General features: G+C 54.6%; 2 protein-coding genes and 2 long non-coding RNA genes across 6 annotated transcripts in view; 2 read left to right on the top strand and 2 right to left on the bottom strand.

Annotated features, from left to right (window-relative positions):
• The window catches only part of LOC311441046 (protein transport protein Sec16B-like), a gene marked incomplete at its 5' end in the record, with an annotated part of 36495 nt that extends 19951 nt beyond the window's left edge, over window positions 1-16544 (bottom strand). For 2 of the 3 annotated variants that reach the window (XM_084528675.1, XM_084528676.1), the window contains 23 exons: window positions 16-117; window positions 313-441; window positions 780-844; window positions 1101-1319; window positions 2918-2990; window positions 3225-3338; window positions 5334-5474; window positions 5720-5825; window positions 6057-6168; window positions 6335-6452; window positions 6548-6629; window positions 7305-7402; window positions 7714-7938; window positions 8405-8540; window positions 9644-9705; window positions 10301-10449; window positions 10704-10833; window positions 11152-11230; window positions 11340-11445; window positions 11983-12089; window positions 12302-12573; window positions 13102-13260; window positions 16362-16544. In XM_084528675.1, coding sequence (XP_084384801.1) covers window positions 16-117; window positions 313-441; window positions 780-844; window positions 1101-1319; window positions 2918-2990; window positions 3225-3338; window positions 5334-5474; window positions 5720-5825; window positions 6057-6168; window positions 6335-6452; window positions 6548-6629; window positions 7305-7402; window positions 7714-7938; window positions 8405-8540; window positions 9644-9705; window positions 10301-10449; window positions 10704-10833; window positions 11152-11230; window positions 11340-11445; window positions 11983-12089; window positions 12302-12573; window positions 13102-13260; window positions 16362-16544 — 2967 coding nt within the window. The remainder of the gene's footprint in view (window positions 1-15; window positions 118-312; window positions 442-779; window positions 845-1100; window positions 1320-2917; window positions 2991-3224; window positions 3339-5333; window positions 5475-5719; window positions 5826-6056; window positions 6169-6334; window positions 6453-6547; window positions 6630-7304; window positions 7403-7713; window positions 7939-8404; window positions 8541-9643; window positions 9706-10300; window positions 10450-10703; window positions 10834-11151; window positions 11231-11339; window positions 11446-11982; window positions 12090-12301; window positions 12574-13101; window positions 13261-16361) is intronic. The other variant, XM_084528674.1, reaches the window with a different exon arrangement.
• A 1761-nt stretch (window positions 16545-18305) lies between these two features.
• Window positions 18306-21531, top strand: LOC311441049. Its single transcript, XR_014695764.1, has 3 exons — window positions 18306-18445; window positions 21200-21267; window positions 21398-21531. It is a non-coding gene; the product is annotated as an uncharacterized lncRNA (long non-coding RNA).
• On the bottom strand, window positions 20081-25634 carry LOC311441047 (quinone oxidoreductase-like protein 2). The gene is made up of 10 exons (XM_084528677.1): window positions 25540-25634; window positions 25189-25312; window positions 24925-25021; window positions 23906-23964; window positions 23624-23689; window positions 23216-23325; window positions 22786-22867; window positions 22089-22270; window positions 21417-21645; window positions 20081-20630 (listed from the first exon to the last, which is right to left on the bottom strand). The coding sequence occupies exons 1-10, from the start codon at window positions 25563-25565 to the stop codon at window positions 20562-20564; spliced, it is 1044 nt and encodes a 347-aa protein (XP_084384803.1). The 5' UTR covers window positions 25566-25634; the 3' UTR covers window positions 20081-20561.
• LOC311441048 lies at window positions 21665-24918 on the top strand. Its single transcript, XR_014695763.1, has 3 exons — window positions 21665-21794; window positions 23789-23845; window positions 23935-24918. It is a non-coding gene; the product is annotated as an uncharacterized lncRNA (long non-coding RNA).
• Window positions 25635-25699: the final 65 nt, after the last annotated feature.

Genomic DNA, 25699 nt, shown 5'->3' with positions numbered 1-25699 from the left:
CTGTGTCCCTCCTACCTGTGGTTCTGGTGTGGGGCAGTCTGCAGCAGACGTGGCTTTGGGAGAGGCTTCTGTAGTGGGCTTCGACCGAAACCAGCCAAACCACCTGAATCCAGAGCTCTGGCAAGCACAGGTTTCATGGTCAAAGTGGCAAGCAGGTGAGGCTGCTACAAGCCCAACGGATGGGAGCAGGACAGTGCCTGCAGCTCCCCCTTGTACTGCTGACACCCAGACAGACATTTTGTCCAAGGCACAGCTGGGAGAGGCAGCCAGGCACAGTACAGCCACACTTCCCGTCAGCTACAGCTCGCTTACCTTGTCCTCACCCGGCGTCACCTCTGCCGCTGGCTCCTCGGCTGCGCTGTCTGAAGACGGCTGGCTGCCTTCCTCCTGGGAGATGGTCGAGCTCTCCGAGACCGAGCGAGCCCTCGCGCTTAACCCCTGCTGGCATCGGAGACCACCTGGTCTGTAACATGGTGCTTGCGGAGCACCAAGTGTGACCAGAGCAGCCTGGGGCCACCACCACACCAGACTTGATGGTTAATGTCCCCTGGGGACCTGTTGTGTCCCTTCGGGCAGGTGGGAAGGTGCTGCCAGGTGCCCCAGATTTGGGATGGAGGATGCTGGAGAGGGCTGCCATGACCCCTCAGCTCTCCCTAAGGGGACGGGTGGCACCGTGATGTGTGGTACGGAAATGAATGTGTGGAAGGAGAGGAATCAGTGAGTCCCACGTCCCCATCTCGACACCAAGCACTGCAGTTTGACCGCTCGCCCCAACTCACTGGCTCTGCTGGCAGGGACGGCTGCTTCTGCACCCCATGGGTGTCTTGGGGCTCTCCAGCATCTCCTAAGGAGCAGAGGAGAAGACATGGTCAGTGCTGAGCCCAGGAAGCTCCTGCCCCATCTGTTGAAAGTCTTTTAAGTCCCTTGCTGCTTTGGACAATGCCTCGCAGGAAGGACAACCCACATGACCAAGGTGATGGTCCTGGTGGAAACTGCTTGGGTGCATGGTGACATTTCCGTATTTTCCCAAACGGACACCCCACTTGACTGCCACGACTTGGGGACAGGCATTTCTGCAGAAAAGCCAGGCTGGTGCCTACCTGCTGGTGGCACCTCCTGTGGAGAGGGCTCAGAGGAAAGCCCTCCTGGAGAGGTGGCCGGTCCCGTGCCCAACACTGCAACTTCAGCAGGTGCCAGGGGCTGGATGGACACGTCCTGGTGGGGACTGGGTCCCTGTGGTGGCACAGGGGGGACAGGCTGGTGCCACAGCTCCTGCTGGTAGCCATCACTCGGGGGCAGCTCGTGGTCAGGCTCTCCACCTGCAAAACACATCCGAGAGCTCAGACCAGTGTTTGCAATTCCATCGGGCTGTTGCACTGGGTTTTCTCCTTCTCCATTATACATCAGCAGGAGCTGCGAGGGTGAGGAAGGACCCCAGGGACCACACGTGGGTGAGGAAGGAGGCAGGGCACGGAGCAAGAGGCTCCAAGGAAGGTGGGCTGTGACTGATGGTGGAAAACCTCCTGGGAACCTGCCTGAGGTTGCAAACAAGCCCAGAAGAACACTGTCGAAGTAGAGGCCAGGAGCAAGCAACACGTGCCCAGCAGCTGAAAGCAATCTGGGGCCCCGAGCCTTTTATTTCCCCTCTTGCTGCAAACCCAAGTGGGAGTGAAGACCCACAGCTCTCCAGCTGCAGCCTCACACGTGGGGGAGCTTCTTGCTTCAGGCAGATTTGTTCGAGGGTGGGTTTTTGTTTGAAGGGAAGGCTGAGGAGGTGGCGAGGGTTGGTTTTATTTAGCACATGCAGGCGATGCTCTGCCTGATGTTAGACACGTGTCCCAGGGATGCCCCACGGCGCGTGTCCCTCCTGCACACCGCTTGCTCCAGCTCTGTGTCTCTGGGCAGAAATGTGCTCTTCACAGAGCATCTTCTCTCCCATCACCCTGAGATGCCACCAGGCAGGAGCCAGACCCCGCCAGGGGAAGGACCACACTTCTTCTTGGATGAGGCTCTACCAAGTCCTTCACTTGGCCTGCTGGCACCGCTCCCGGCCTGCTTGAGGCTCTGCACCTGCCTGGAGATGCTTGCAGCAAGGAGAAGGGACCAGTGCACCACCGATACTCGGCTCCACATTCAGCTGGAGAAAGCCCAGGAGGAAGCCACAGGAAGGCTGCTGTGCCCATGCCCATCCCAGCATGGCACTTGGGAGGACACTTTGTGGTCAGCCCTTGGACTGGGTCGCTGGGCCAAATCCTCTGCATCCAAACAGGCTTCATCCAGGCTTTTTCTTTGCAGGATGGATGAATTCAGCATCAAGCCAGCTTTCCCTGCACACCGGTCCATTGATGAGGAACAACCAGGCAGCGTCCCGTCCCAAGGTTGGTTCTGGACAACCTTCTCGATGAAGCAAAGTGCTGGGCATAAGGAAAGTAAGCAAGCAGCGGCAGCCACGGGCTCGGAGAAGCCATCCCATCATACCTGCGATGTATTTTTTTTTTCAGAGAGGGACGATCATAGCCTCAGCCCTGATAGCAGCAGGAGGCAATCAGGATTGATGATCCTTTTTACTGCCTGGGAGAGCTCCTTGAAGGGGAATTTGGCAGCAGCAGGGAAAGCTGATAGGAAGAAATGGCTCGGAGAAATCTGTCTTGTTTTATCCTGTCTGCTCCAGCCTTCATCCTCTACCCATCAGTGCTGGCGTCTCCGCCGCCACTCCTCGGCGCCAGAAAACTGGGTACGAGCAGGCAGCCAGGAGCGAGCATCCTCCTGATGGAGGTGGCCGTGGGGCACCACCAAGGAGCCACCCGGCTGGGCTTCTCCTCGATGGGATGCCCAACAGATGTGTGCCACCAGCACCCTCCCCACCCACAGAGATAATTAGGCCCAGTGAGGTAATTAGGCAGGCAACCTTTGGTACCTGGGGTGGACGCAGCAGCCCAGGAGAGCTCCGGCTGGGTCGGTGCCACCTCTGGAGGGAGGTTGTCCTCTGCCTGCAGGGAGCCAGAGGACAAACGTGACAAAGAGGAGGACAGGGGGGCACAGGGCAAAGCCCAAGGACACCGTGCAGCCAGTGTGAAGCAAAGCACAAGCTCAGTTAAAGGAGACCCCCATACCGACACCCCCATGGCTCTGTGCCCCGCTGCGAGCAGGCAGAAGGGGAAGCCAGAGGGACACAAAACCACCAGAAGAGATGAGACCGGGAGCACCCCAGGGCTGCTCCTCACCTCCCAGTGCTGGCATTGTGCTCGGAGCTGCAGCAGCCACTCTGGTTCCAGCGCCTGGTCCTGCTCGGGCATCTCCAGCAGCAGCGGGTCACAGAGCTTCAGCCGCTCGGCCAGCTGCAGAGACAGGGACAACGGGGATTTTCCTGATATCTAGGTGAAATCTGCCCCACTGCAAGCTAAGCCTCTTGATTCTTGCTCTGCAAATGCTGCAGGGATGGCCAGGCACCAGCCCCTAAAATCAACCTCCTGCACACTGGAGAACCCTTATCACATCCCCTCATGCCCCCTTCCTCCGCCAGCTTATCTTGCCTGCAGAAAATAACCCTGAGGTCATTTTCCCCTCCACCTCTTATCACCCGAGCTCTTCTCTTCATCACTGGCTGCAATCTGGCACTGTCCCTGAGCACAGCATCCAAAATGGGGCACAGTGCCCCAGCTGAGACCCCTGAGCATGGGGGATTATCACCTCCTTGTCTCACACATGCCATTCTTGCTCTCACAGCCCAGAATAACATGATAACATTGGCTTTTTTTTCTTTTTCTTTTTTTTTTTTTTTTTTCCAGCAGCATCCTGTTATCATTTTACTGCTCAATATTTTTTCCGTGCTCCGCTGTCTCCCCCAGGTCCCTCTCTGCAGCATTGCTGCTGCATATTTTGTTTCTCCAGCACAAGTAGGGTCCATGCCACCCCAGCCAAAGCCGTCTGAATGACCCGGGACTCCTGCTTAGACCTGGATCCAGTTTCAAGACAGAAGGTCGAGGGGAAACAACAGCCAAAGCACAGCTCTTCGTCCAGTCTGTTCTTACTGTTATCGACCCTCTGTCTGGGGACTTGTTGAGCTCTCTCCCAGCTCCATTTCCCCGCCTGGCACTGATTTATGCTCTTTCGAAGGCTGCCTCCCCAAGGGCCACCCTGCAGACCTCAGCATCCCCCCTCTGCACCAAGTCCACATCGTCTGCTTCTTCCTAATCCCAAAGATGTTAGAAACGGAGCCTAAACCAGCACAAACCCAGCTCCCACCACCACCAGGTGACAGCGAGATGGGACCCGTCCTGGGGACAGGGACCAGCCGTGGAGCCACCCAGCACGGCTGGCTGGACCCCACCATCCCGGCTTTGTGCAAACACACGTGTGCTCATCCTAAATCAATTGCAGGAAAGAGGAAATTATAAGCATGATTACTCCTAAACGGGGGGAATGTTTAATCCAAAAGCTAATGTGCACTTTGATCCAATATTAATGAACCAGCACCTGGTTGTATATCGTCCCCAGCTTCAAAAGAGGGGAAGTCTTAATCAAACACTAATGTGTATCATAATTTGTAACACAGTCTAAAACATCAAAGACAAGAGTGTCTACGAATGCACTGGTTTTTCAGATGAAAGTGTTTTCTCCCAGGAGAAGCATTATCCCCAGCAGAACCGCAGATCTGAGAGGCTGTTAGACAGTAAATAGGTTTCGACAATTGTGTGTGAGGGGGGTGTGATGCACAATGCCGAGTTTTGGGGCTGGATGCCATTCCTTCAGCATCCTGCACCCCCATTCTCCCCATCTCACCCTGCACCCTGCAGAGGACTGCCACGGGAAGATGTGCAACCTGCCCCTGGGGACATGGGACACTGACGTGCATTGTACCCCAGCATGGGATGGGGGATTTCTGGTTCAAGCTGCAACACTGTCACCAAAAAGGGGTGATGTGCAAGCACCAGCACCTCATATGTGCCATAGGCACCTCCCAGCTCACCATGAGCATGAGACCATGGTTTTGCAGGGAAGAAGCTCTGAGCTGCAAGCAGGGACATGCTCCCATCCACGGCCAGCCCAGAAGAGTCCCCAACCAGAAAATTCAACCATGAGATGATGTGCTGGGGAGGAAACGTCAAGCACCCTGTGGATTGTGGCTTCTCAAAAGCAAATCTAACAGTCTGGGCTATTTAAAAGTTCAAAACCTCTACAACAGAAAGCACCCTTGGCCTCTAAACAACTCCATCGCTGTTCGGCAGGTGATACCGTCGATGTGTGCGGGCACCCAGGTGAAGTCCCAGACTTGGCAGGAACCCCAGCGATGCCCCCACCCGGGATCTGCGCAGCAGGGACACAAGACTCACCTTCACCAGCTGCCGGGCCAGGACGGGGTGGCTGGCTGGATCCTGTCCCAGGAGCACGGTGGCGATGTGCTCACAGTAGGTCAGGGCCTGGGCTGGGAGCCCATGGTCAGCCAGGCGAGAGGCGTAGAGGAGCTTGTACACCTTGAGAGAGCAGTGGTCATAGGGCAGGAGCGAGGGGATGCTCACACCCGCCAGTCCCCAAAACCCAAAACCCTGCCTTGGAGCAGCCCCTTGGCCACCGCAGCCCCACCATCAACCCCAACAAACAGCAAGGGACCAAGTTGTGCAGAGCAGCCCCTGCCCTCAGCTCCAGCAGGGCCGGGGGATGCTTATGGGATGCCTTAGGGCCAGTCTGAGCAGCATCCGTGCTTGCTTGCCCTCACTACCTGGAAGGGGAGCAGGAAGGATTTGGGCTGCCGCAGCTGCTGGCAATACTCAAAGATTTCCATGCGCTGGATGGCCTCCGTGCTGGCGAACTGGGCAAAGGCCTGCCTGTGGGGCAGAGGGGAGAGGGGTGCTCAGGGCATAGGAACGAGGTTCTCCATCCCAAACTGTGGGGCCGCAGCTCTGCCACGGTGCCAGCCTGCAGCTGGAGGGGCCCAGAGCACAGCTGGCATTAAGGGCAATAAAATCCCCCCCAAACAGGCTTCGGTTTTGTGGGAGAGATCCCGGGGATGAGGAAGAGAGGGGAGAAGAAGCTATGGTGGGACCGGGCTGACTCACCGGTGGCTGCTGCCCAGCAGCGCCATGCGGTCTGCCTTCGCCCCGAAGTAACCAAAAGGAATATCTGCCATCAGGTAGCAGAAGTGAGCTGCCTCCACGGCTCCCCGGCCAGCTGGGGGAAGGCAGACAGATACTCAGCCCTGGCAAGCAAGCAACACCAGCTCGGTGCTGCTTTGAAGGCCTTCAAGCTCGCCTGAAAATCCCAGGCGTCTCCAGAAGAGCAGCTAACTGAGCAGCTCCCAGAAAGGGGTGCACGTAGCATCGAGGCCTCAGCTCACCCAGGCTGTCCCCCATGGTGATGATGGCCCGGTGGTTCAGCTCCATGTCTCCCACCTTGTTGGACAGCAGCACGGCCAGGTGGGGCCTCCAGTCTCCCCACTTGGCATCCCCGCAGCTCTGGAGGGAGAGGAAAGCCCAGGTGAGATGAGGCGGTCACCACCAGGCAGGTGTCCCCAGTGGGTGACAGCACAGGCCAGGACAGGCTCACGGACCTGTGCCACCTGTGGGATCCTTCCCGACATGAGCTGGAAGAAGGTCTGCAGCGGATCATTGGTGGCCAGTGTGCTGGTGAACCTGTGAGGAGACAGCAGAGATGGGGATGCTGTGCCGGCACCCCAAAACTCTCACACACCCCCTAGGGCACGTCCCAGAGGCTGCAGCAAAGCAGTGTCCTGGGAGGCTTTGTTTTGCTGCTGAAGGCAAGGCAGAAAGGAGAGCAAGCCCCACCAGGCTGGTGAGCTGTGCTGCCTCCGGAGCAGGCGAGTCTCAAGGACAATGCTGGATAAAACCTTCTTAAAAGGATTCGGGATGCGCGAGAGAAAATTTTTGCTTAACCCTCCCTGAAGGGATCAACCCAATCCAGCCTAAGTATATTAATTCCACCAGAAAATGCTCACACGAGTAGGATGAACAGCTCAGCCTGGGCTGGATGCTGGCAGAGATGGCTCAGCTACCCCTACCCCAGCCTTTGCCCACCTGCAGCTAGAGCAAAGCCAAGCCCTTGGAACAAATCCCCCCAGCGTCTCTGGGGAACAGTTTTCCTTCTGCTTCCCGGCCCCCCGTTTGGTTTCTGCTGCCCGTCAGGAAGCCTGAAGGACTCAGCCCCACCTGGACAGGCGCTCTCCTCTCCCCTTTGGCTCCTCTGAAAGGTCCTCTGTTTCAGTGCCTCAGGGCTGTGGGCACCCAGGGGGATACCTGCTCACAAAGCCCATCGCCAGCAGCTCACCTTGCTTGAACTCCCCCACTTACCCTGCGAGCACCCAGCTGTAGGTCCGCGGGTCCATCTTGCTGGAGAGGAAGAGGGCATGGCCCCACAGCTGGTTTCTCATGGCCCAGAGCAGGGCATCCTGCAGCCAAGGCAGAGGGGTAAGGGGTCCGCGCTCACTTCGGTTCCCTGCCCTCCTCCTCTGCTCACCCACCTCAGAGAAACACCCGACATAGTCCCTGAGGTTCAACTAATACCTTCCAAAAAGTATTCACGAAGCCCTATTTAGCTTTCTGACTACCACAACGATGACAACTATTGTACAAACACAACTTGAAGAGCCAATCCTGCAACCACAAGATACGTCCTGACCGCCCTTCAAACCTGCCTGGAGAGGCCAACGGGACCAACAAAAAAGTCCCCCCTACATCCCGGGTCCTGCTCACGACTCACTTTCTTTCTGCCGTAGTAGAGGAGCTTGGTGAACTTCTCCACTATCTGCGCCTGCGTCTCCACCACGGGAGGGACCTCTCCCGTAATGAGGTCCAGCGTCCCCGGCTGGCGCCACTCGTCCTCCGCCAGGCTGGTTGGGTTCTCCATGGGGTTTTGCCTCTTGTACTTCTCCTGGCGCCTGCGGTCCTGCATCAACAGCTCAGCCACGTCTGAGCCCACCATGGACTGTGGAAGGGAAGGTGGGGAATGGAGGAACAAGGCCTGTGGAGGCTGCCCAACGCCACTTCCAGCTCAGTGCCCGTGCACTCTTCCCAGCAAGACCAGCCTTGGCCACCAGCATGCAGCTGGGGGGGTAAAGAAGCCAGCACCACTCCCAAGACCATCACAGCTCTGAAGATCTCGTTCACCCACTTCCAAAAAGCAGCCACAGGCTAGATGTGGTAGATTTCGTTGGATTAAGGGATTCATCTCCTCGCAATAGAGCTGCCATTGCATTGGGCTGCTGGTGGTTCACAAGGACAAGAAGCAATGCAGAAGGGTTTTGCTCCAAATACCCAGGCAGTACCACAGTGATTGACAGCAAATTGGGGATGGGATGGTTTTAACCTTCCCCTAAAGCAGCCACTGGATCAAGAGACACATAAAGGTTCTCACTTGTCTCACCACAAAGATCAAAAGGGTCAGCACCTACCCCGTTCTGCCGGCAGAGGAGGACCAGGAGTTTCCAGAGAAGAGCTGAATCTCTGCCTCTTTGTGTTGAAAGATCACAGCTTGTGGCTATCTTCTGCTGGCAAAATGTCATCACATCTACCTTGTGCAGATCTTCCCTACGGCAGCAAACAAAGGCATCAAAAGAAACCCAAGGGAAAGCAATCTAGGACATCATTAAGAATCAAAGCGCCCCCAGGTTCACTGACAGGGATGCCAAAGATTCAAAGAAGCAAGAGACAGAAAAGAGAAGATCCTAAGCAGTCAAAGAAACATACTGCATTGACCCCACTAAGCTCAAAAATGCTTAACAAATTTGGTCATTTTGATGACTTTTTGCAAGTTTCTGTGTTTCAGGGGTGCTGAAGGCATCTCACACCCTCTTCCCTACTAATAGCTTGTTCCCCAATCTACCCAGAAAGATCCCCCACTGCTCCTCGGTGCAATGCTGTCACAGACGTGGATGTCCAGGGCTGTAGGAGCAGGCACACATACAGGCAGTATCTTTTATTTGATTAACTGCCACAGTGCAGGGCAAAAGACACGGCTGTGACCATATAAACCCTTAGGGTCTGACAGAGGCAGAACCTTTAAGCTGTGTGCAAACCAGGCAGTGCTACTCTGTCTTACAAAGAGAAAAATCTGACAGTCGTATGGAAGGGGTGGCTGAGAGACATGGGGAACATCAGCCAGAGGAGAGGGACCTCCAGATCTTCCACCCAGTTGCTGAGCACCTGCAGCTTTTGCTCAGTAAAAGTTTTTTCTCCTTTTGCTTGCTGGTGTGACCAGGAGAATTGCCTGGTGCAACACGCTAAGATTCATTCCCAGGCTCACACCGCAAGAAGTTGAGTATTAGGTTGAATATCAATGGCCTCAAAGGGGAAAAACAAACAAACAAACAAACAACAACAACAACAACAACAAACTTAGGGAAGAGTAAACCACAGAAGTCCAAAGGATGACCCAAAACTCAGTTTGTTGGGGCATGAACACAAAGTAAGGTCAGACATACAAACCACACCAAACCCCCACCCCGTGGGCATTCAGAAAAGCCACTTGCCATGACACAAACCAACCAACACTACATGGAGGGGACAGGATCCCCATCCCAACCCAGACTCAGCCCTTGCACACATCACCTCCCAAAACCAGGGGGGCTCTGGAGCCTGCCTTGGGCTTGTGCCAGCACAGGATGTGGCTCTAGGATCCACCAAGTCCATACCTGGCCAGGGGCCCTGGGAAGGCCTGCAGCTCCTCCTGCTCTTTCGTGCCGTGAAGGATTACCTAAAAAAGAGCAACAAATTCAGCAGCTGGGCTCCAGTAAGGAGGCCAGCTCCCACTGGGCTAGCTGAAAGTCAGTGCCTTGGCCCAGGGTTTACCAGTGCCGGTGAACCCATCCTCTGTGCCTTGTTAAGGTAACCCCACAGCATGAACACTAAACTATCATGTGAGGCCCTATGGCCAGGATGGTCCTTGAGATGGCACCTGCCTCCTCTGGGAGGCAAGAAAGGAGAGGGAAGTGTTGTGGTGGACTCAGAGGATGGGTATGGCCTCCGTATAGGAGGACCTCAGAAAGGTAGGCAGATCTGTCCCTCAGAGAGGTACGGAGCACGTCCACCCCAAGGGAAGGGGATCGCTGTGAGCAGGCCATGGACAACACGAGGGTTGTGGAGCCAAAGGAGCAGGAGATGGGTCCAAAGGCTGAGAGCGATGCCCAGGTACGGGCTGGCACAACGAGGCCCAGGAGGCCACGAGGGCTGGAGACGAGATGGAGCAGGGGGTCGGGAAGGCCGCTGAGGAGGCTGCTTGGGTGAGTAATGGGGTGGAAGGGGCAGCTCCAGGGAGGGAACCGCAGGTGGATTTGGGAGCTGGGGCGTACCTCCAGGCTGTGCAGCTTGACCAGGGGCCGCTGCCCCTCAGCAGGGCTGTGGGGACACACCAGCACCAGCTGCCCTCCAGCCCCGAAGCACACCGCCCTGTGCGGCAGCGAGAACTTGGGGGGTGCCAGGCTGGACACCGAGGGCCCCCCTGCAATGACACAAGCCAGCGTGAGTCCCCCCACCCTGACCCCACATCACCACCTCCACGGTGAGGTGACCAGCTCCCTTCCTGGCCCCTCAACTCGAGCAACGTTCCAGTGGCCCCCCATACAGGGACCGTCGCCTAAAGCAGAAGACAAATGGGTGGCAGCTCCTCGCACCCAGCAGGATCACCTCCAGCAAAGGCCCACGCCACAGGACAGCAAACCTCCCGACAGCAGCCATTTGTTGACGTGTCCTCACCTCCCTGCGCTGGGCTCCAGCTCTCCGAAAACGCGGTGTCGCAGTAATCGGCTCCGTCGCGGATGTACTGGCTGAGCTCGTAGCCACTGGAGCTGAGCCCCGACTCGCGGTACTGCAGGAGCAGGCTGGGCTGGAGGGGAGAAGACACAAACCTGGCTGAGAAACTAGGGGCTCCACCACTCACCCAGGGTGGCTGGACCCGCGGGAGCACAGCTGATTGCTGTCCTAACAGCTCAAGCCCTTCAGCATCCTAGATTCACCAGCCCAGCAGACAGATTTCATAAATCCTAATAACCTCCAGATAAAACGTTTAGCAGCAAGAGTAACATAGCAAAGCAGCCCTTTTCTCCTCATCCTCTCCCAGCTGGAGGAAGAGCACAGGATGGCTCCCGAAATCCCTGGGAGAGCCCCCAGCCTTCCCCCCCATCCCTGCCCATCCTGGGGTTACCTCTTGGTGCTGGCCGATGGCCTCTCCCCCTGCCCACGACCGCCTGGAGCCCTCCTTGTACACGTCGTAGCTCTGGGACCTGCAGGAGGGAGCAAAAGGAGACGCTCTTGGTGCTGGAGATTTTGGGACCGGCCACAAACCCGCTGGTTTGTGTGAAGGGACGAGCCACAGCCCGAGCACCCCCTCACCTTTCCTGCCCGGGGGGGCTGGTGGCCAGGTTGGGGTGGTAGCCCCTGTGGTAGTGCTGGTCCCGGTAGGTGCTGCTCTTGCTGTAGGGCTCGCCCTGCCTCACGTCTAGAGAGGGAACCAAGATTTCGCGTTGTCCCCCGGAGCAGTGAGCCGTCATGGCACAAAAGCAAAGTTACAAAAAAGTACAAAGTTACAAAAGCAAAGCAAGGAGCCGGGCAATTTGCTGCACGCACTCCATTTGCTTCCAAATTTGCCTGGCAAGTCGGAGGTCTGAGGAAGCCTTGCGCATGTTTGCCAACAGCATCCTTCCTTCTTTCCTGCCTCCCCTTTTCCTCCACCCAGAAATGCAGCAGAAATTAGGTCCCAGCCGCCCTGACCACATCAGCATCCCCACACTCAGCCTGCACCCAGGCACGATGCAGATTTTGAGCCATGCAGGTCAAAATTAAATGCTCCCTTGGGACGCATTAAACATGCCCAGCTCCCAAATGTAAATTTAGGGCAGCACAGCCCAGGGGGGACAGCACTGTTGCCCTGTGAGCATGGGCAGGAGAAAGCCCCAGGAGAACATCCCATCCCGAAGAAAATATCACCTCCTTCTGCAAGCCAGAGGTCTGTCCCCAGACCCAGAGGAGGGGGTACCTCTGTCACCCTGCCAGGCCGCAGGCTGCCGCTGGTGGCTTTGGTAAGCGTGGTTGTCCCCATAGGTGGCCGCTGGGTACTGCCAGTGGGGGTCTTCATGTCCTTGCCTGGAACAACACAAGGCGTGGAGCTGGGAAAGGACACCACGCCAGCCCCCGGCCCCATCCAGGGATGGGACCTTTAGGGTAGACCTTTTGGAGACAAAAAGCAGCTTCTCTGCCAAGAAGGTTTCACCGAACCTTCCAGAAAATTCGTTAGTAAGGTGGAGGGACAAGGAGGGGCTCAGCGCGAGCCATGCTAAAAGCCACACGCCTCCTACCTGGAGTAGGGCCTGAAGGGGTGGCCGCTCTCGTAGCTCTCTGCCCGGGATGCCGGGCGGCACGTGTCCCTGCCGGGGGGGTGGCCCTGCTCCCAGGAGCCAGGACGAGGTGGGGGACCTGCGTGGAGGACAGGCCACCGAGGAGGTGGCCCGTGGTGGCCCTCTGCCCACACAGACCACTTCTCGCCCCGGGCTGCACGGCCCTGCCAAGGCAGGGGTGGCCTCAGGGGGGCCCAGGGCTCCATCCAGAAGATCCAAGGGGCTTTGGAGGCCTGAGAGCAACGAGATGGATGACAAAGGGCTTCAACAAGGGCTCTTCACCCACCCCCAAGCCTCCTCTGAAGCCTGTGGCCACCTTCTGCCCACCCTCCTGCAAGCCTGCCATCCTGTTTCCAAAATACCCATAGCAGAGGCAAGATAAAGCATCGATTTCCCCTTTTGGCTCCCCATGAAGCTTCCCTTAAAACATTGGGATCAACACGGCCATCGCTGCGAGCAGCCTGCAGCCAGGCTGCATCCTCCTGGCCAGCCTCCAAAGCGCCCTGGGGCACTGCTGCCCCACACAGGGGTAAAACCCACTCCCCTCCGCAACAAGAGGGTAAAACCCCATGCTGTACATGTCATACTACGAGCAGTGCCCCTCACGCTCAAAATTTAAGGCATTTTGGGGTCATTTCACATCCGAACAGAGGTGAAACAAGGGTTCCACCTAACTAACCTCCCCTTGCCCCGGTGCAAGCGGGTAGGTGCCCATCACTCGGGTTCCCCCCCATTTTCGGACCCCCCAGAGCCGCACACACCTGCTGGGAGGCCGCCGGGGCCCTTCTTCCGCTCCCCAGGCGCCACTGCCAAAGTCCACTGCCACCGCAGGGGACAAAGGGCAGCGGCTCCTCCGCCCAGGGACCAGCCAGGCCAGTGCTGCTGCTGCTGGTGCCGGGCCCCCGGGGATCCCCTCCCACCTGAGAGGAAGCACACGAGCCCCTGAGTCCCCCCAAAAAAGCATATTTTTTCCTGCATTCTTTTTTATTATTATTTTTAAGCCATGGTTCACGCATCCTCCCTTGCCCATCTTCTTGTTGCTCCCACTGCTGTACTCCCTAAGAAATTAGAAATAAAACCTGCAGATTAAGCTCAGCTGATCTGGACCCAACCACAGATGCTCAAGCAAACAACATCCGTCCCACGGGATGCTGACTGAGACAAAATTTGGGCACAACGGACTCAGGCAGCACCCCAGCAATGCCTCTAAGTCCTTACTCTGCAAGGGACCAGGGATTCCTTCCTACAGAGCCTCCTGCAACCCCTCAGAAGCCCTAATCACTGAAAAATGGAGGGAATGAAGGCAGACTGCATCACAGAGACACACAGCAAAAGCTAAACGTAAAACTGCCTTCTGCCCAGCAGCCCAGTGACATGCCATCTTCTCCCAAAATGACAGGGTGGCCCTAGAAAAAGACCAGGGCCTCTCACTCCCAAATGTGTCCTGATCCCACCTGCACCACCAGGAGAAACCCCGTTTTAAGGATGCTGGAAGATTACAGTGTTTCAGCTTCAGAGCTTGAAATTTCCACCCCACTGGGACAATAGAACTTCTCCCTGGTGATCCCAAGAAATAAGCGCTCAGTCTCCACAGAATTAAGGGCTTCAAATAAAAACCAACATCTGCATCACTCAGCCGTGCCACCAGCCTGGAGGAAACAAACCAGGGAAGCGTCATCCCCACACCCACAAGCTGCTTGGGCAGGGCAGAACGAAGGCTCCCCTTTCAGTTCCACAGCTGCTCTTCATCATTTTGGGTGGCTGGGAGCAAAGCAAAATGCCTGATATGGAAAGGGCAGCCCTCCTGGGACAGCAAGAAAGGAGCCCAAGAGAACACAAAGATGTCGCTTTAATATATTTAATATATATTTTAGCATGCACACACATAGGTTTCTCCCCCTCCTCTCTCCACTGGCTAATAATTCCAGGTTTCTGGCCAAGAGGTGACTACTGGCTGCTTCCAGCCCATTTTCTAGCAACCACGAGGATTTATATGTGGGACTCGTGAGGGCCAAGCAGCGACACTTGGAGCACTTGTGGTTTCTTAGGCTGCTGCTGCCTGCAAGACCTCGGGGTCTGGGCTGCAGGGAAGATGCTCGACCTGCACAAAAGCAGCAGTGGCTGGTGCTGCCGGGGTTTGGGATGTGGGAAATGCTGCCCGGCTGTGCGCTGGGGAAGGAGGTTGAAGAACCACTGCCAGCAACATGAAGCTGTGAGCAACAGCAGCTTAAAATGGACAGCTGGGGAACGCCAATTTCTCAGGAAAAGCAAGCAGAAAAGTGTGTTAGAAGAGGAGAGCCAGGGGAAGGAGCTGGGAAATGAGAAGTGAAAGGAAGAGATACAGACAAAAGGAGCAGGTAGGCTGGAAAGAGGGAGAAAAAGAGGGAAAAAAAAAAAAAAAAAGTAGCCCTTGAACTGCATCTCTCCTAGCCAATATATTTCTATTTGAGAAAGATCCAGAGATGTCCTGGGAACCCCAGAGCTGTGCCACAGGACTGCCACCAAGCACACAAGTCCACTGCAAGGCAGGCAGCAGGCACTATAGATGGCATTTGTTACATGAAGTTGAAGGGGCACAGCTATCTCTTTAAAAAATCATATTTTTCACTTTAAAAGGTTTCCCTGCTGTTGTCACAGTAACAAGATTAGGTGGAAAACATTTTTCTCCATGCCCTGGGGTGTGCATCACATTGCCTGCAGCCAGCCCGGGCTGGGGCACCGAGCCCAGCTGGGGAAAAATCAGCAAAGCCTGAGCAGAAGTCCTTGCAACCAAAGGAGAAACCGAGGTGGCCGCAGCACCTGAAGCTATTTTTAGCTGGTTTACGTTGTTTCTAATCATCTCCAAGATGAGATCATTATCGTAAATGGCATGAGTAGGAAGTGTTGCCCACCTCTGAGCTGCAGCCCCCCGGAGGTGACGCAGGCTGTCTGCCGGCGGGGCTGTGGGAGCATCACGCCCCAGCACAGCGGGTTTGCGAGGGCTGGTGGCATGCGGAGGGAACACCAAAAACCTCGTCCCGTCTGTGGGGCAGGAATGTGAGCAGCAAACGGACTGCAGAAACAGGGAGACTGATCTGCAGGTTCTTCAAAGTAAAGACACCAGCACTCGGGACACACACCAGCATCTCACATCACATGAAGACTGAGACCACCAAACCCCCCCAGGAGCTTGCCGAGTATTGGCAGAGCCCTCAGTCTCAATCAACCTCAGTGGCAGCTCATTAATTAGCCTGAGCACTCCTGCCAGGTGGGAGCCCAGCTCTGGCTGGGTCTCGTGGGGGCATTTTGGCCTTCCCAGGGTGGGGAAGGTGGCGGCTCGTGAAGCAGCAGAGATGAGAGCCGCTGTGTTAGCTCCATCGTGTGGATCTGATCCACAGCACAGTACTTCCCAAAGCCCTTCTGTCTGTCTGCTTCAGCCCTCACTGGTGGTTTTACACCTTTCCTCTCCACGCTGGGTTGTCCCCAGCCTTGAGGAACTTCACCATTCCTACAAACACACATTTAGCAGCACCAAAATATGCCTATTAATTTTTTTTTTGTGACTTCAGGGCATGAATATTAATCGCATTCCGGAAGTGTTCAGCATAAAACAAATTAAGAAACAGCAGTTTACACCCAGCGTTGTACTCAGAGAAAAAGCAGACGTGCAAAAAGCTCTTATCTGCAGAAATCAAAGCGTGCCTGTGCAAAGTGCCACACCACATGGGCAACGCCAGCCTGCCATTACAAAGAAACCCCAAAAAAACTTCAAAGCCTTCCCTTTCCTCCATCCCCACTACAGCAGGACCTGCAGCTCCTGGCTGTGAATGCCACATCCATCTCCCATCTCCCTGAACCGAGGCCATGCAGCCAGGCATCCCAGCGGGGTGCCCATGGGGTAACGGGGACACAGCAGCCAAACCCCACCACACCGAGGAGGGGTCAGTACCCAGGTCCCCTTGTCTTTCTGCACAGCTCCCTCATGTTTTCCATGCCAGAAAATTGGTGTTTGTCTCCCTGCTCAGTGCCTTACAGAGATCACCTGCAAATAGGCCTGGAAATATTCAGAGGACAAACAAATATTGAAGCAGCAGCAACTCCCGAGGAAAGCCGATAGCTCAGAGATACTCGGCCCCACCACTTTCCAGAGCGTCCTTTTGGAAAGATTGCCATCTTGTGTCTCCTCCGGTGCTCGAGTGTTGGTTGCCTCTGTACCAGAGACCATGGGGCTCGTTCCAGAGCTTTATTACACACAATCAGGGACAATAAAGACCCCTGACAGTTACAGATGGCTTCGGTGTGTCCTGTTCTCAGTGCTACCTTGTAAAGTTGGACAGTAATGTTTCCCTCATTTTTTTTCATCTCAATTTATGACTCCTCTACCATGAAAAGCCACTTATGCCCTCCACGGTTACATACACCATATCCTTCAAGGCCAGTAAATCACAGGCTCAAGTCATGTCAAATTTCGCAAAATAAAACTAAATTGCAGCTGTCCTCCGAGGCAAGAAGCTGCAGAATTGACAGGGAATGAGGTGTTTGAAGGCAGAAACCTCGCCGGCGGCTTCCTGCGGTCCATGGGAGCAAGGGTCACTGAAAACCTCGACGTGGAAAAGAAACACCTGACACAAGGGAGCCCGGGGTATCCTCCGCTTCACCCCAAGGCACCTCTGGGGGTATTTCTGTGGTCTAAGGTTAAGCGTTCCCAACCAGCAGAGTTTCTGGGCAGACAGAGGAACTGGCTGAGCACTAACATAGCAGGGATGCAGCTGAAGCCACCTGGGCACCGCACCAGGTAGGGAGAGGCTGAGGATGGGGGCACACGAAGCACATGCTGACCCCCAACAGAGCTCCTCCACAGACACAGGAGGAATCCGACCCCCGAGAACAGAGGACTACAAGCAGCCATGATGGGGAGACACAAAAAGATGCAAAACATCTCGTGCCAGATCCTTGGCTGATAAAAAACACCGTGCACAGCATACAGCTTGGGGCTGGGAGCTGCTTCCCCACCGCTGAATCTTTAATGTGCGTGTACACATCGGTTAATCAGCGGCGCGGGGGACGGAGCGCTTTGTACCTCCTCTCCACGTGTTCAGCAATTAAAAGGCTTCTCATTCAGGCACGGAGAGGGAAGGCAAGGGACTTTGGCTGCGAAGCATCCATTATTCAAAAGTGTATCCATTATTCAAAGTTTTTCTTAAAGTCTTATTGTCAGCTTGAAAGGAAAAAGAAAATGAGGTTTTGAAAGCTGTGCTCCGCTGATATTCCACTCCAATTTCTGCTGATTTCAAGTGGTACAACTCCAGCCACTTTGAAGAGCTGAAGAAATCCTTCCTGGCTCCTGAGAAAGGCAACACCCTGTGGGTAGTCACAGTTGTTTCCCCTTCGCTTAGCTCCAGCTAGCGGGGATGCAATATACCCCGGCCCACAGCATGCTCCTCTCCCAAGCCAAGCTGTTCTGCTGTCCCACCACAATGCCAGTAAGCATTTATTCAGGGGAAGGACATAGCAAGTATCCAGCCAAAGCCATCAGACAGCCACCAACACCCTGACTGGCTTGCTGAGACCTGTAGACCCATCTCAGAGCAGCTGGGTGAAGGCTGGTGTGATGTCCAACCTTCTCACAGCACCTGGGAGCTGCAGCTTCGCTTCATGGTGCCACCAGGTAAGGGCTGAGCTGGAGGCACATGGTCTTGCAGGGAAGGGCAAGGAAGGGCAGGGTGGGAGCCCCTGAGCAGAGCTTACATAGGATCCCAACCCCACAGGTGGGGACAGTTAGGGAGGCCCATCATGGCCATTAACCATTATAAGGTGCACAGAGGGCTGCTAGGGTTCATACACAGAGTGGGAAAGTATAGGTTAGTGCTCTAGTAGTAGCTGATGAAGTTAGTGCTAGCAAGAAATAGTTGCAGAAGCTGCGCATCAGGCTCAGAAGTGGTTGTTAAAGCTTGAAAAATGCTTCAAAGCCATGAAATAAGCTTTTTATTGCTTTGGCTAAAATAATTCTTTGTAAGCAGACACCAAGAGGTCCTTAAAGGCTTCTCTGTTACTGAAGAGATAAGGTGTGGGGTCTGCAGACCTTCCTCCTTGGGTGGCTGGATCTGAAGATGAGGCATGGCAGAGGTAAGCACTACTCAGAGTTAACTGCAAGGGACTCCTGTGACCTTCTTCAGGGCTTCTTGTAATAGAAGTAATTTCAAAAACACTAACTATTCTTGAAATCAGGTTTTTTAGATTTTTCCATGTAACTAAGCTGAGGAGCTACTGTGGTGTGCCCTGAAGAAACCAAAGATATTATTTTAGCTAAGCAAATCGATGGAATGATGGTAATTAAAGACTAATGAACATTAAAGGCTAATGACCATGCTGACCTGGGTGCAGCATAGGGCTTGAAGCCCTTACATGTGGCTGAGTGCAACAGGGCAAGGGTCTTGCTCCTCCCTTGCTGGGCACTACTTGTAAATATTATCGGTAACTTTCAGAAGACAGCTTGAACATACATAATGAAGCTACTGTTCAGCAGTCTTTGAAACCTGAGATTTTCTTTTAGATGGCCCATTTACCTAAAACACAATGATATCCAAAGAGTGGGTGCTCATCAAGTGCTTCCAGGGTACTGAAATGAACCGGGTATTATCTACAGCACAGCTATGGCTCACAGCTTATTTGGATGAATTCTTCCCTGCAATAGACCATTTTCTGCTATTACCAGTGGAATAAGCTAAAAAAACCACCACTTTTCTCCTGAAAGGAGAAGCTGTGCATACCATGATGGATTTGCAAGGCTTTTAAAGGATGGATGGGAGTTAAATAACTTCCTCCAGGGTCTGAGGCACAGCAGCAAAGATGGGAGCGAAGCAGGGCTGGAGCTGCTGCCGCAGTAGAGGTGCACTAAGACAGCCAGGAGGGCTATTGCAGCAGAGGAAGCACTTTGTAATTGGAGGCGATGCTGAAGCAGCTTGCAGAGCCAGAGTCTATACAATGCTAGGAGCTGGAACAGCAGGGCGCAGCACAGACAAAGTTAAGTGTTGGCAGATCAAATGGCTCAGCTATTGTGTCTCTACAGTCCATTACAGCTTAGGTCTCTCTCGTTAAGCCTTGAAGAGTGTAACCTGCTCGTTACTGGAGCTTTGGGCTCCTTTTGTTTGCAGCGATGTGTATGAAGGTAACCCCACCTGTGATCCCCCTCCTGGGACCAAGCTGAAGCAATGCCAGGTCAAGAAGCATGCTCCTTCCCCAGGCACAACAGCCTGGGAGTGTGGGAGGCAATGGGGTGGGCGGGCAGGGGAGCAGTCACCCTTCCTGGCTGGTCACTGCAGGACAGGTCACTGGCTTCATTCCCTGTTCAGAACACACGTGCCTACCTTCATCCCTCCACCCATGTCATCCTCACTTTGTTCTTCCCTTCAGACCCAGCCATTTCAGCAGGATGCTCATCAGATGCCTGGATGGGCACTGCTCTTTTGTATTATCCCTGTGGCTCCCAAATAAGCATCAGCAGGAGCCCTGTTAGTCACATTTGCTTTTTGTCCAGCTCAAACCATGTTTGTTTTTTTTTTTTTTATAAAAAAAAAAAAGGCTGTAACTGACCTACTTTCCTTCTCCCATAACCAGCAACCACAGCTAACATAGGACATAAGGCTGTTGTCAGTAAGGGATAAGTGCTCCATAGCCTACTGATGGGCAAGGTGTGTAAGAACTCAGTTTATGCCTAGGCTATATACATGACTCTTTGCCCCAAGAAACATTATCGGGTCAGATTTTGAGTACTGTGTAGATTTATTGAAGATTTTGGGAGGCCAGGCAGCCTTGTCAAAGTTACTGCTCCTGCAGCAACAGGACATTGTGAGGTAAGCTTGATGCTGAGATTTACTATATTGCACGCACACACAATCACATAAGAAATCCCTGACAGTGCCATGGTGTCCCTGGGCTGTGTGAAAGGTGTAGAGCAAAGCACTGGCCATGTAACTGAGCAGTGGCTGCAGAAGTTTTGGGTTGCAGAGCTCTGAGCCTTGGCAGGAGCCTTTCCAGGTGGTGGCGAAGCAAAGAAAGGGGACAGCTAAAAGCATGCACACAACAGCAGCCACCCCTGTTCTGCTGGCATGCAGCGACTCGCAAAGCCACCGTAACTCATGTCCCCGCCTCATGGGGCTTGTCCACTGCTGGGTTCAGAGCTTGGAGTCTCCTCTTCAGGGCAGGGGAAGAGCAGGAGGCTGAGTCTGGGGAAACAGCCCTCTTACTTCATGGAGATGATGACCTTGCCTGTGGACTTGCGCTGGAGCACATGGTTGAAGGCTTCATTTACCTGTGAACACAAAGCCCCAAGTGTTTATGGTGATGGTCATCAGGACAGGAAGGGGCAGAACGAGAACATGGGGGAGAAGTCAACTGCTGTGTTGTGATGCCTGTGCTGTTACATGCAAAAAAAAAAAAAAAAAGTTAAGATAAAACAAGGATCTGGTTGTATTTCTGTCGATTGTACAACAGGCTGTAATACAGATTGGCATAAACAAATAGCTCTTACTTTGCACCTGAGTCCCTGGAATCGACTGCTGGGATCGAAATAACTCAGGAGCCGATAAGCTCCTGGGTATTCCTCCACCTTACATCCCTGAATTTGCTGGATGGTGGCTACATCAATACTTCTTAGTAGCTGAGCTGTTACCTAAGGCTTACAACACCATCAAAAGAGGGGGAAAAACATGTTTTGAACACCTTCAGAGGTGCTCAGGGGACAATGCAAATGAAGGCACCTCACAATCCACTAATCCATTTCTAAAATATTACCCCAGCATACTATTCTCCAAGACCAAACTCTTTGGTATGGGAGTGTGCATTTTTACGACCTCCCCATTGAGCATGTTGCAATTTTAGCCCTGCAGTACCAAACCAGGAGTTAACGGCTCCCTGGCTGAAACCCAATGGAAGAAGATTAAAAAAAGGTGAGGGAAAATGGGATTTTTCGATTTAATATTTTTTCTTAGGACTCTAGAGGCTTCTATGCCAGGGGTCTAACTGCACACACAAACCTGTTTCTACCCACATAAAAAGGACTTTGCTAACAATCCTCAGGCATCAGCCCAGCACGAACCTCTTCCAGCTTGAAGACCGCTCCGATGTGGGGATGGATCTTTCCCTCCTGGCAATACTGAAGAACAGAGGAGATGGCAGAGGAAAAAAGGGGAAAATCCTCCTGCTGGTACCGACTGCAGTACACTCCCATGGCAGACACGTTCTTCAGAAGCAGCAGGTTGGCAGGAATCGAGGGGATTTTTCCTCCAGCAAAGCCCATCACCACAATCCTGCCCTCCCAAGCCAAACTGCATGAAGGGAGGAAGAAGGCATGCAATGGGTATCCCGAAGCTCATCCCAAGGCAACGCTCACATGCCAAGGAGAGCTGACAGCTGTGGATGATGAGCTTTCAGGCACAAGCGCATCGGTGCTCTGGGCTGTTCTATCCAGTGGTAGGTTTTAAAAAACAAACTTGATGTGCATGGGGGGCTCGGGCAGAGGTTTCGTCCCTGGGGGCTGGTGGGTGTCTGGACCCTACAGCAGCCCCTAGGGCTGTGTTAATCAGCCCTGACATGCGTTAATCAAGCCACAGGAATGCACCTTACAAAGCCACCATCTCCTCAACCAGTTCAGGGCAGATAGCCTAAAGGATTTGCTTCACCTTCCCCCCAGTGGGCAGCAAAGCCTTCTGGCATGCCAGCAGCATCACCTCTGCTGGCACAGCTTCGTCACGCTCTGGTTTTGGCTCACCTTTGCAGAGCTGCCTTGAAGACGTCACCGCCGACAGCCTCGATGGCCACATCGACCCCTCTGCCACCTGTGAGCGCCTTCACCTCCTCTCTCAGGCTGCCCCGGCTGTAGTTCACCCCATGGCTTGCACCTCTTGTCACAGCCAGCTCGCATTTGGGGTCGCTGCCAGCTGCTGCTATCACCTGAGACCAAAGGGAAAGCCGGCACCCGGTACAAAAGCTGCTCTGCTCAGGAAGCACTGAGCATCTCAACCAGGTGCACTTCTCATTTCATTTATGGGAAATGGGAACAGGGAGTTGGAAACCCCACTCTTTCTCCTTATATATGGAAATGTTTTCTCAGATGTGAACATTTTAACCTAGTGCTTCTTTTGATGCACAATTGCCTGAATGACTTTAGGAGCCTGGGGCTGCGAGGAGTGTCTAACCCCCTTCCAAAAATGATGATCCGCAGGGGAGGTGCAGGAGGTCCCAATGCTGCCCACGGGAGCGATGGAGACTTATACCAGAGCCCGAGGGAGATGGAGGAGAGAGAGTGGGCTGTGATAACTAGGGGAAAAGAGGCTGGTGTCAGACCCAGCAAAGGCCTGGCCTCGATTCTCTGCCTCTTTCACCACAATGCTAGGCCACCTGCTTGTCAAGATGTGGCACTGGAGTACGCACACGGAAGGACAGGCTCTGGTGAAAAGGCTGAATACCTTTGCCTGGAAAACGTTGGCAGCCAGATCAATGATGGCAAGCCCAGTGGCCCCAGCTCCTGCCGTCACCAGCACTGTCTCCCTGGGAGGGAGAAGAAGAATGAACAAGCAAAGGTCTATGGCACAACAGGAAAACATCCCTAATTCCTGAACGAGGCAGTATTTCAGTGGCACGAGGATCACCCTCCCACTGGGGGGTCTGTGGCCTCCCCAGGCTCGGCCAGATCCATGCCACTTTTTCTACCAGAGCAGCAGGCACAGGTACATTAACTGCAGGCTGCAGAGAAAATGCAGGTCCTGCATGGTGCAGGCCTCTGCTCCAAGCAGCATTAAGCTGCACACCCTGGGAGCTCAGTGCCCTGACAGTTTTACCTGTGGAGATGCCTGGGGCCAGGCTGCAGTTCCTGTGCCACCCCGAGCTGCTGCTTACCCTGGCTGCAGCCGTGCCCGGTGGCACAGAGCCAGCCAGGCCGTGCCGTAGGCGATGGGCAGCACCGCTGCGTCCTCGTGGGAGACACTGTCAGGGATCTGCCACAGCATCTGCAGACAGATGTGATGCGGGAAGGGACGGGGTGAGGCTTGTGCACCTGAGCCCTGCTGAAGCAGACCCACTGCACGGCATCAGGGGGGCCTGCTGTGAGAAAAGGCTTGTTTTAAGGTTTTTTTTTTTAAAACATCTATTTTGAAAAAGCTCCCCCACGCATGTGGTTCCACAGTGGCAAGGAAAGTGGAGAAAGCAATCCTAAAGGGTGGTGAAGCAGCAGCTCCAGCAAGGCTAAAGAGCTGAGCAGAGGCAAAGCTCTCCCACAGTTTGGGGGGAGAAATGCTCCGTCCTTACCTTCTCATCAACGACACACTCCGCTGCCATAGCTTTAGTGCCAGTCACACCAATTACTCTGTATCCCTGCCAAAAATAGCGATTGGATGGGCATCAGGAGAGAAATAGCTCAGTCCTGCTGTTCCCTCCGAATTAAACATTTCATTTCCCTGCATTTTCAAGAAGAACTGCGAACAGCTCAAGCTGTGTCTAACAACAGCCCACGTAGCCCATTAACTGCAGGTATTTACCCCTTTCCTCTTCTGAGTTTCCTGCGTCCTTACATCCCTGTGTTGTTCTTACCTCCTTCACGGCACTAACGTTTTCTCCAGTCTCCATTACAGTCCCCGAAAACTCCATCCCTGCAGGAGGACAAGGACATGCACGTGTTGACACAACCCATTTTTGCATATGCAATTAGCAGCATCCTCAGCTGATGGACCTGCAGATGAGGTCTCGCTTCCAGAACCATGAAGCTGTGGAAATCACCCAGCAACAGGCATTTCTGTGCTCCTCAGCCCTCTCGCCTTTACTTATAACGCTGCAACGCAAAGAAATAACCACCAGACTCTGCTTCCAAGGCTGCTGAACATCCGTGGGTTGCACCCACACAGTGCACATGGAGCAGATCCCCGGACCAAGCCATGAAGTTTTCAGCAGCAAAGCACCAGTTGGGCAGAAGATGGCAGCATCAGCACAGGGGACAGCAAGTGCTTGCTCGTTAAGGCAAGACTCTTTCAGTTTGGAATACCAATATATTTTTGCAGAGGAAGGAAGGCACTTCCACACCGTGAGACTTCAGAAATGTGCTTTTTTTGCACGTCTTTTTTGCTGCGAGACAGCAGTTCCTGGGCTGGCGGAGCCAAAGGAGCTGTCACAGCCCGAAGGAGCACCACACACACGCTGCCTGTGCACGGTGATGCTGGAAGGCACTGGGTCAGAGAGATTTTGCAGAGGGAGAGAAGGTGCCTTCAGCCACGTGCTTATGGTGGTTATTGCAGCTCTGGACAGAAGGACCCAGCCCTGCCCAAAACCACTCTGTGCTTTGGTGTTCATAGCTTCCAGGCAAACAATACTTTCTGTTGCTCTCCCTAGACTAGCAAGTTCTCTTTGCACGCCACCTTCGAAATGCAGTAATATGTTACGTCGGGTATTATCAGAGGGTGTTAAAACATGATCCTATGGACCCTAAAAGACTTGTCAAGTTAGCTGATGCTTTCTTGGCAGTGGCCTTCTCCTCGCAGGGCCGCTCATCTCCCTAGGATGTGCCACTCGAGCACATTTGGCACTGCCCCCTCTGCACAGCTCGGTCGCCTACTCACCGGGGGTGAAGGGAGGAGTGTGTCTGTCCTGGTACAGACCCTGGCAGGCCAAGATATCGGCAAAATTTAACCCGCAGTACTGGACACCCACACGGACCTGCAGGAAAAGGGGACAAACATTAAACCCTGGAGCACGAGTCCCAGGGTCAGCAGCTCGGTTTTGCTGTGGCCGCAGGGGCTGTCCCCAAGAAGTTGTCCTGGTGGCAGCGGACAGCGCGTGTTGAAGGGTTTCTGTCCCGCTCCTGCAAGACCCCATGGCCCTACCTGGTGGGGCTGCAGCGGGGGGGGCGGGAGGTCCTGTAGGATCAGGGGCTTGGCCAGCTCGGTGCACTGAGCCGCTCGGTAGCCACGGGCACCTCGCAGCGAGGCCAGGCCCAGGGCGCTGATCCTGAAACGAAGGGGCACGGGGACACCTCAGGGAGGGAGATGGAAGGGGGGGTCCTGGGGCTGAGCTGGGGGGCAGTGAGGGCAAAAGGGGGAGAAAGGGATGCGGAAAGGGGGACGGGAGGGGGGTATGGGGGCAAAAAGAGGGGGCATGGAGAGAGGGGGGCTGGGAAGTGGGAAGGGGAATGGGGAAATGGGGAGGGGAGCGGGCAGGAGGCAGCCGCCCCGCACCGCAGCGCTGCCGCCGCCGCCGCCATTCCGCGCCCCGCGCCGCCTTCCGGGCCCCCCCGCGCTGCTGCGGGACGGGGCCGGGCCTCGGGCGTCGAGGGCGGGCGATGGCGGCGCAGTTTGTCTGCCTGGTGCCCTCTATCAGCCGGCACCTGGAGCCGTA

This window comes from Aythya ferina (genome assembly GCF_964211825.1).
Source record: "Aythya ferina genome assembly, chromosome: 8".
In the NCBI taxonomy this organism is placed as follows: Eukaryota; Metazoa; Chordata; class Aves; order Anseriformes; family Anatidae; genus Aythya; species Aythya ferina.
The sequence above is the reverse complement of the archived record's forward strand: the minus strand, read 5'-3'. Positions and strand labels throughout refer to the sequence as shown.

Coding starts and splice junctions, on each gene's coding strand:
- LOC311441047 (XM_084528677.1), bottom strand. CDS start 25,565: ATGGCGGCGGCGGCGGCAGCGCTGCG. Junction 23,326..23,623: donor AGTGTGTCGTTGATGAGAAG/GTAAGGACGGAG, acceptor ATCTGTCTGCAG/ATGCTGTGGCAGATCCCTGA. Junction 22,868..23,215: donor CGGGCACGGCTGCAGCCAGG/GTAAGCAGCAGC, acceptor TCTCCCTCCCAG/GGAGACAGTGCTGGTGACGG.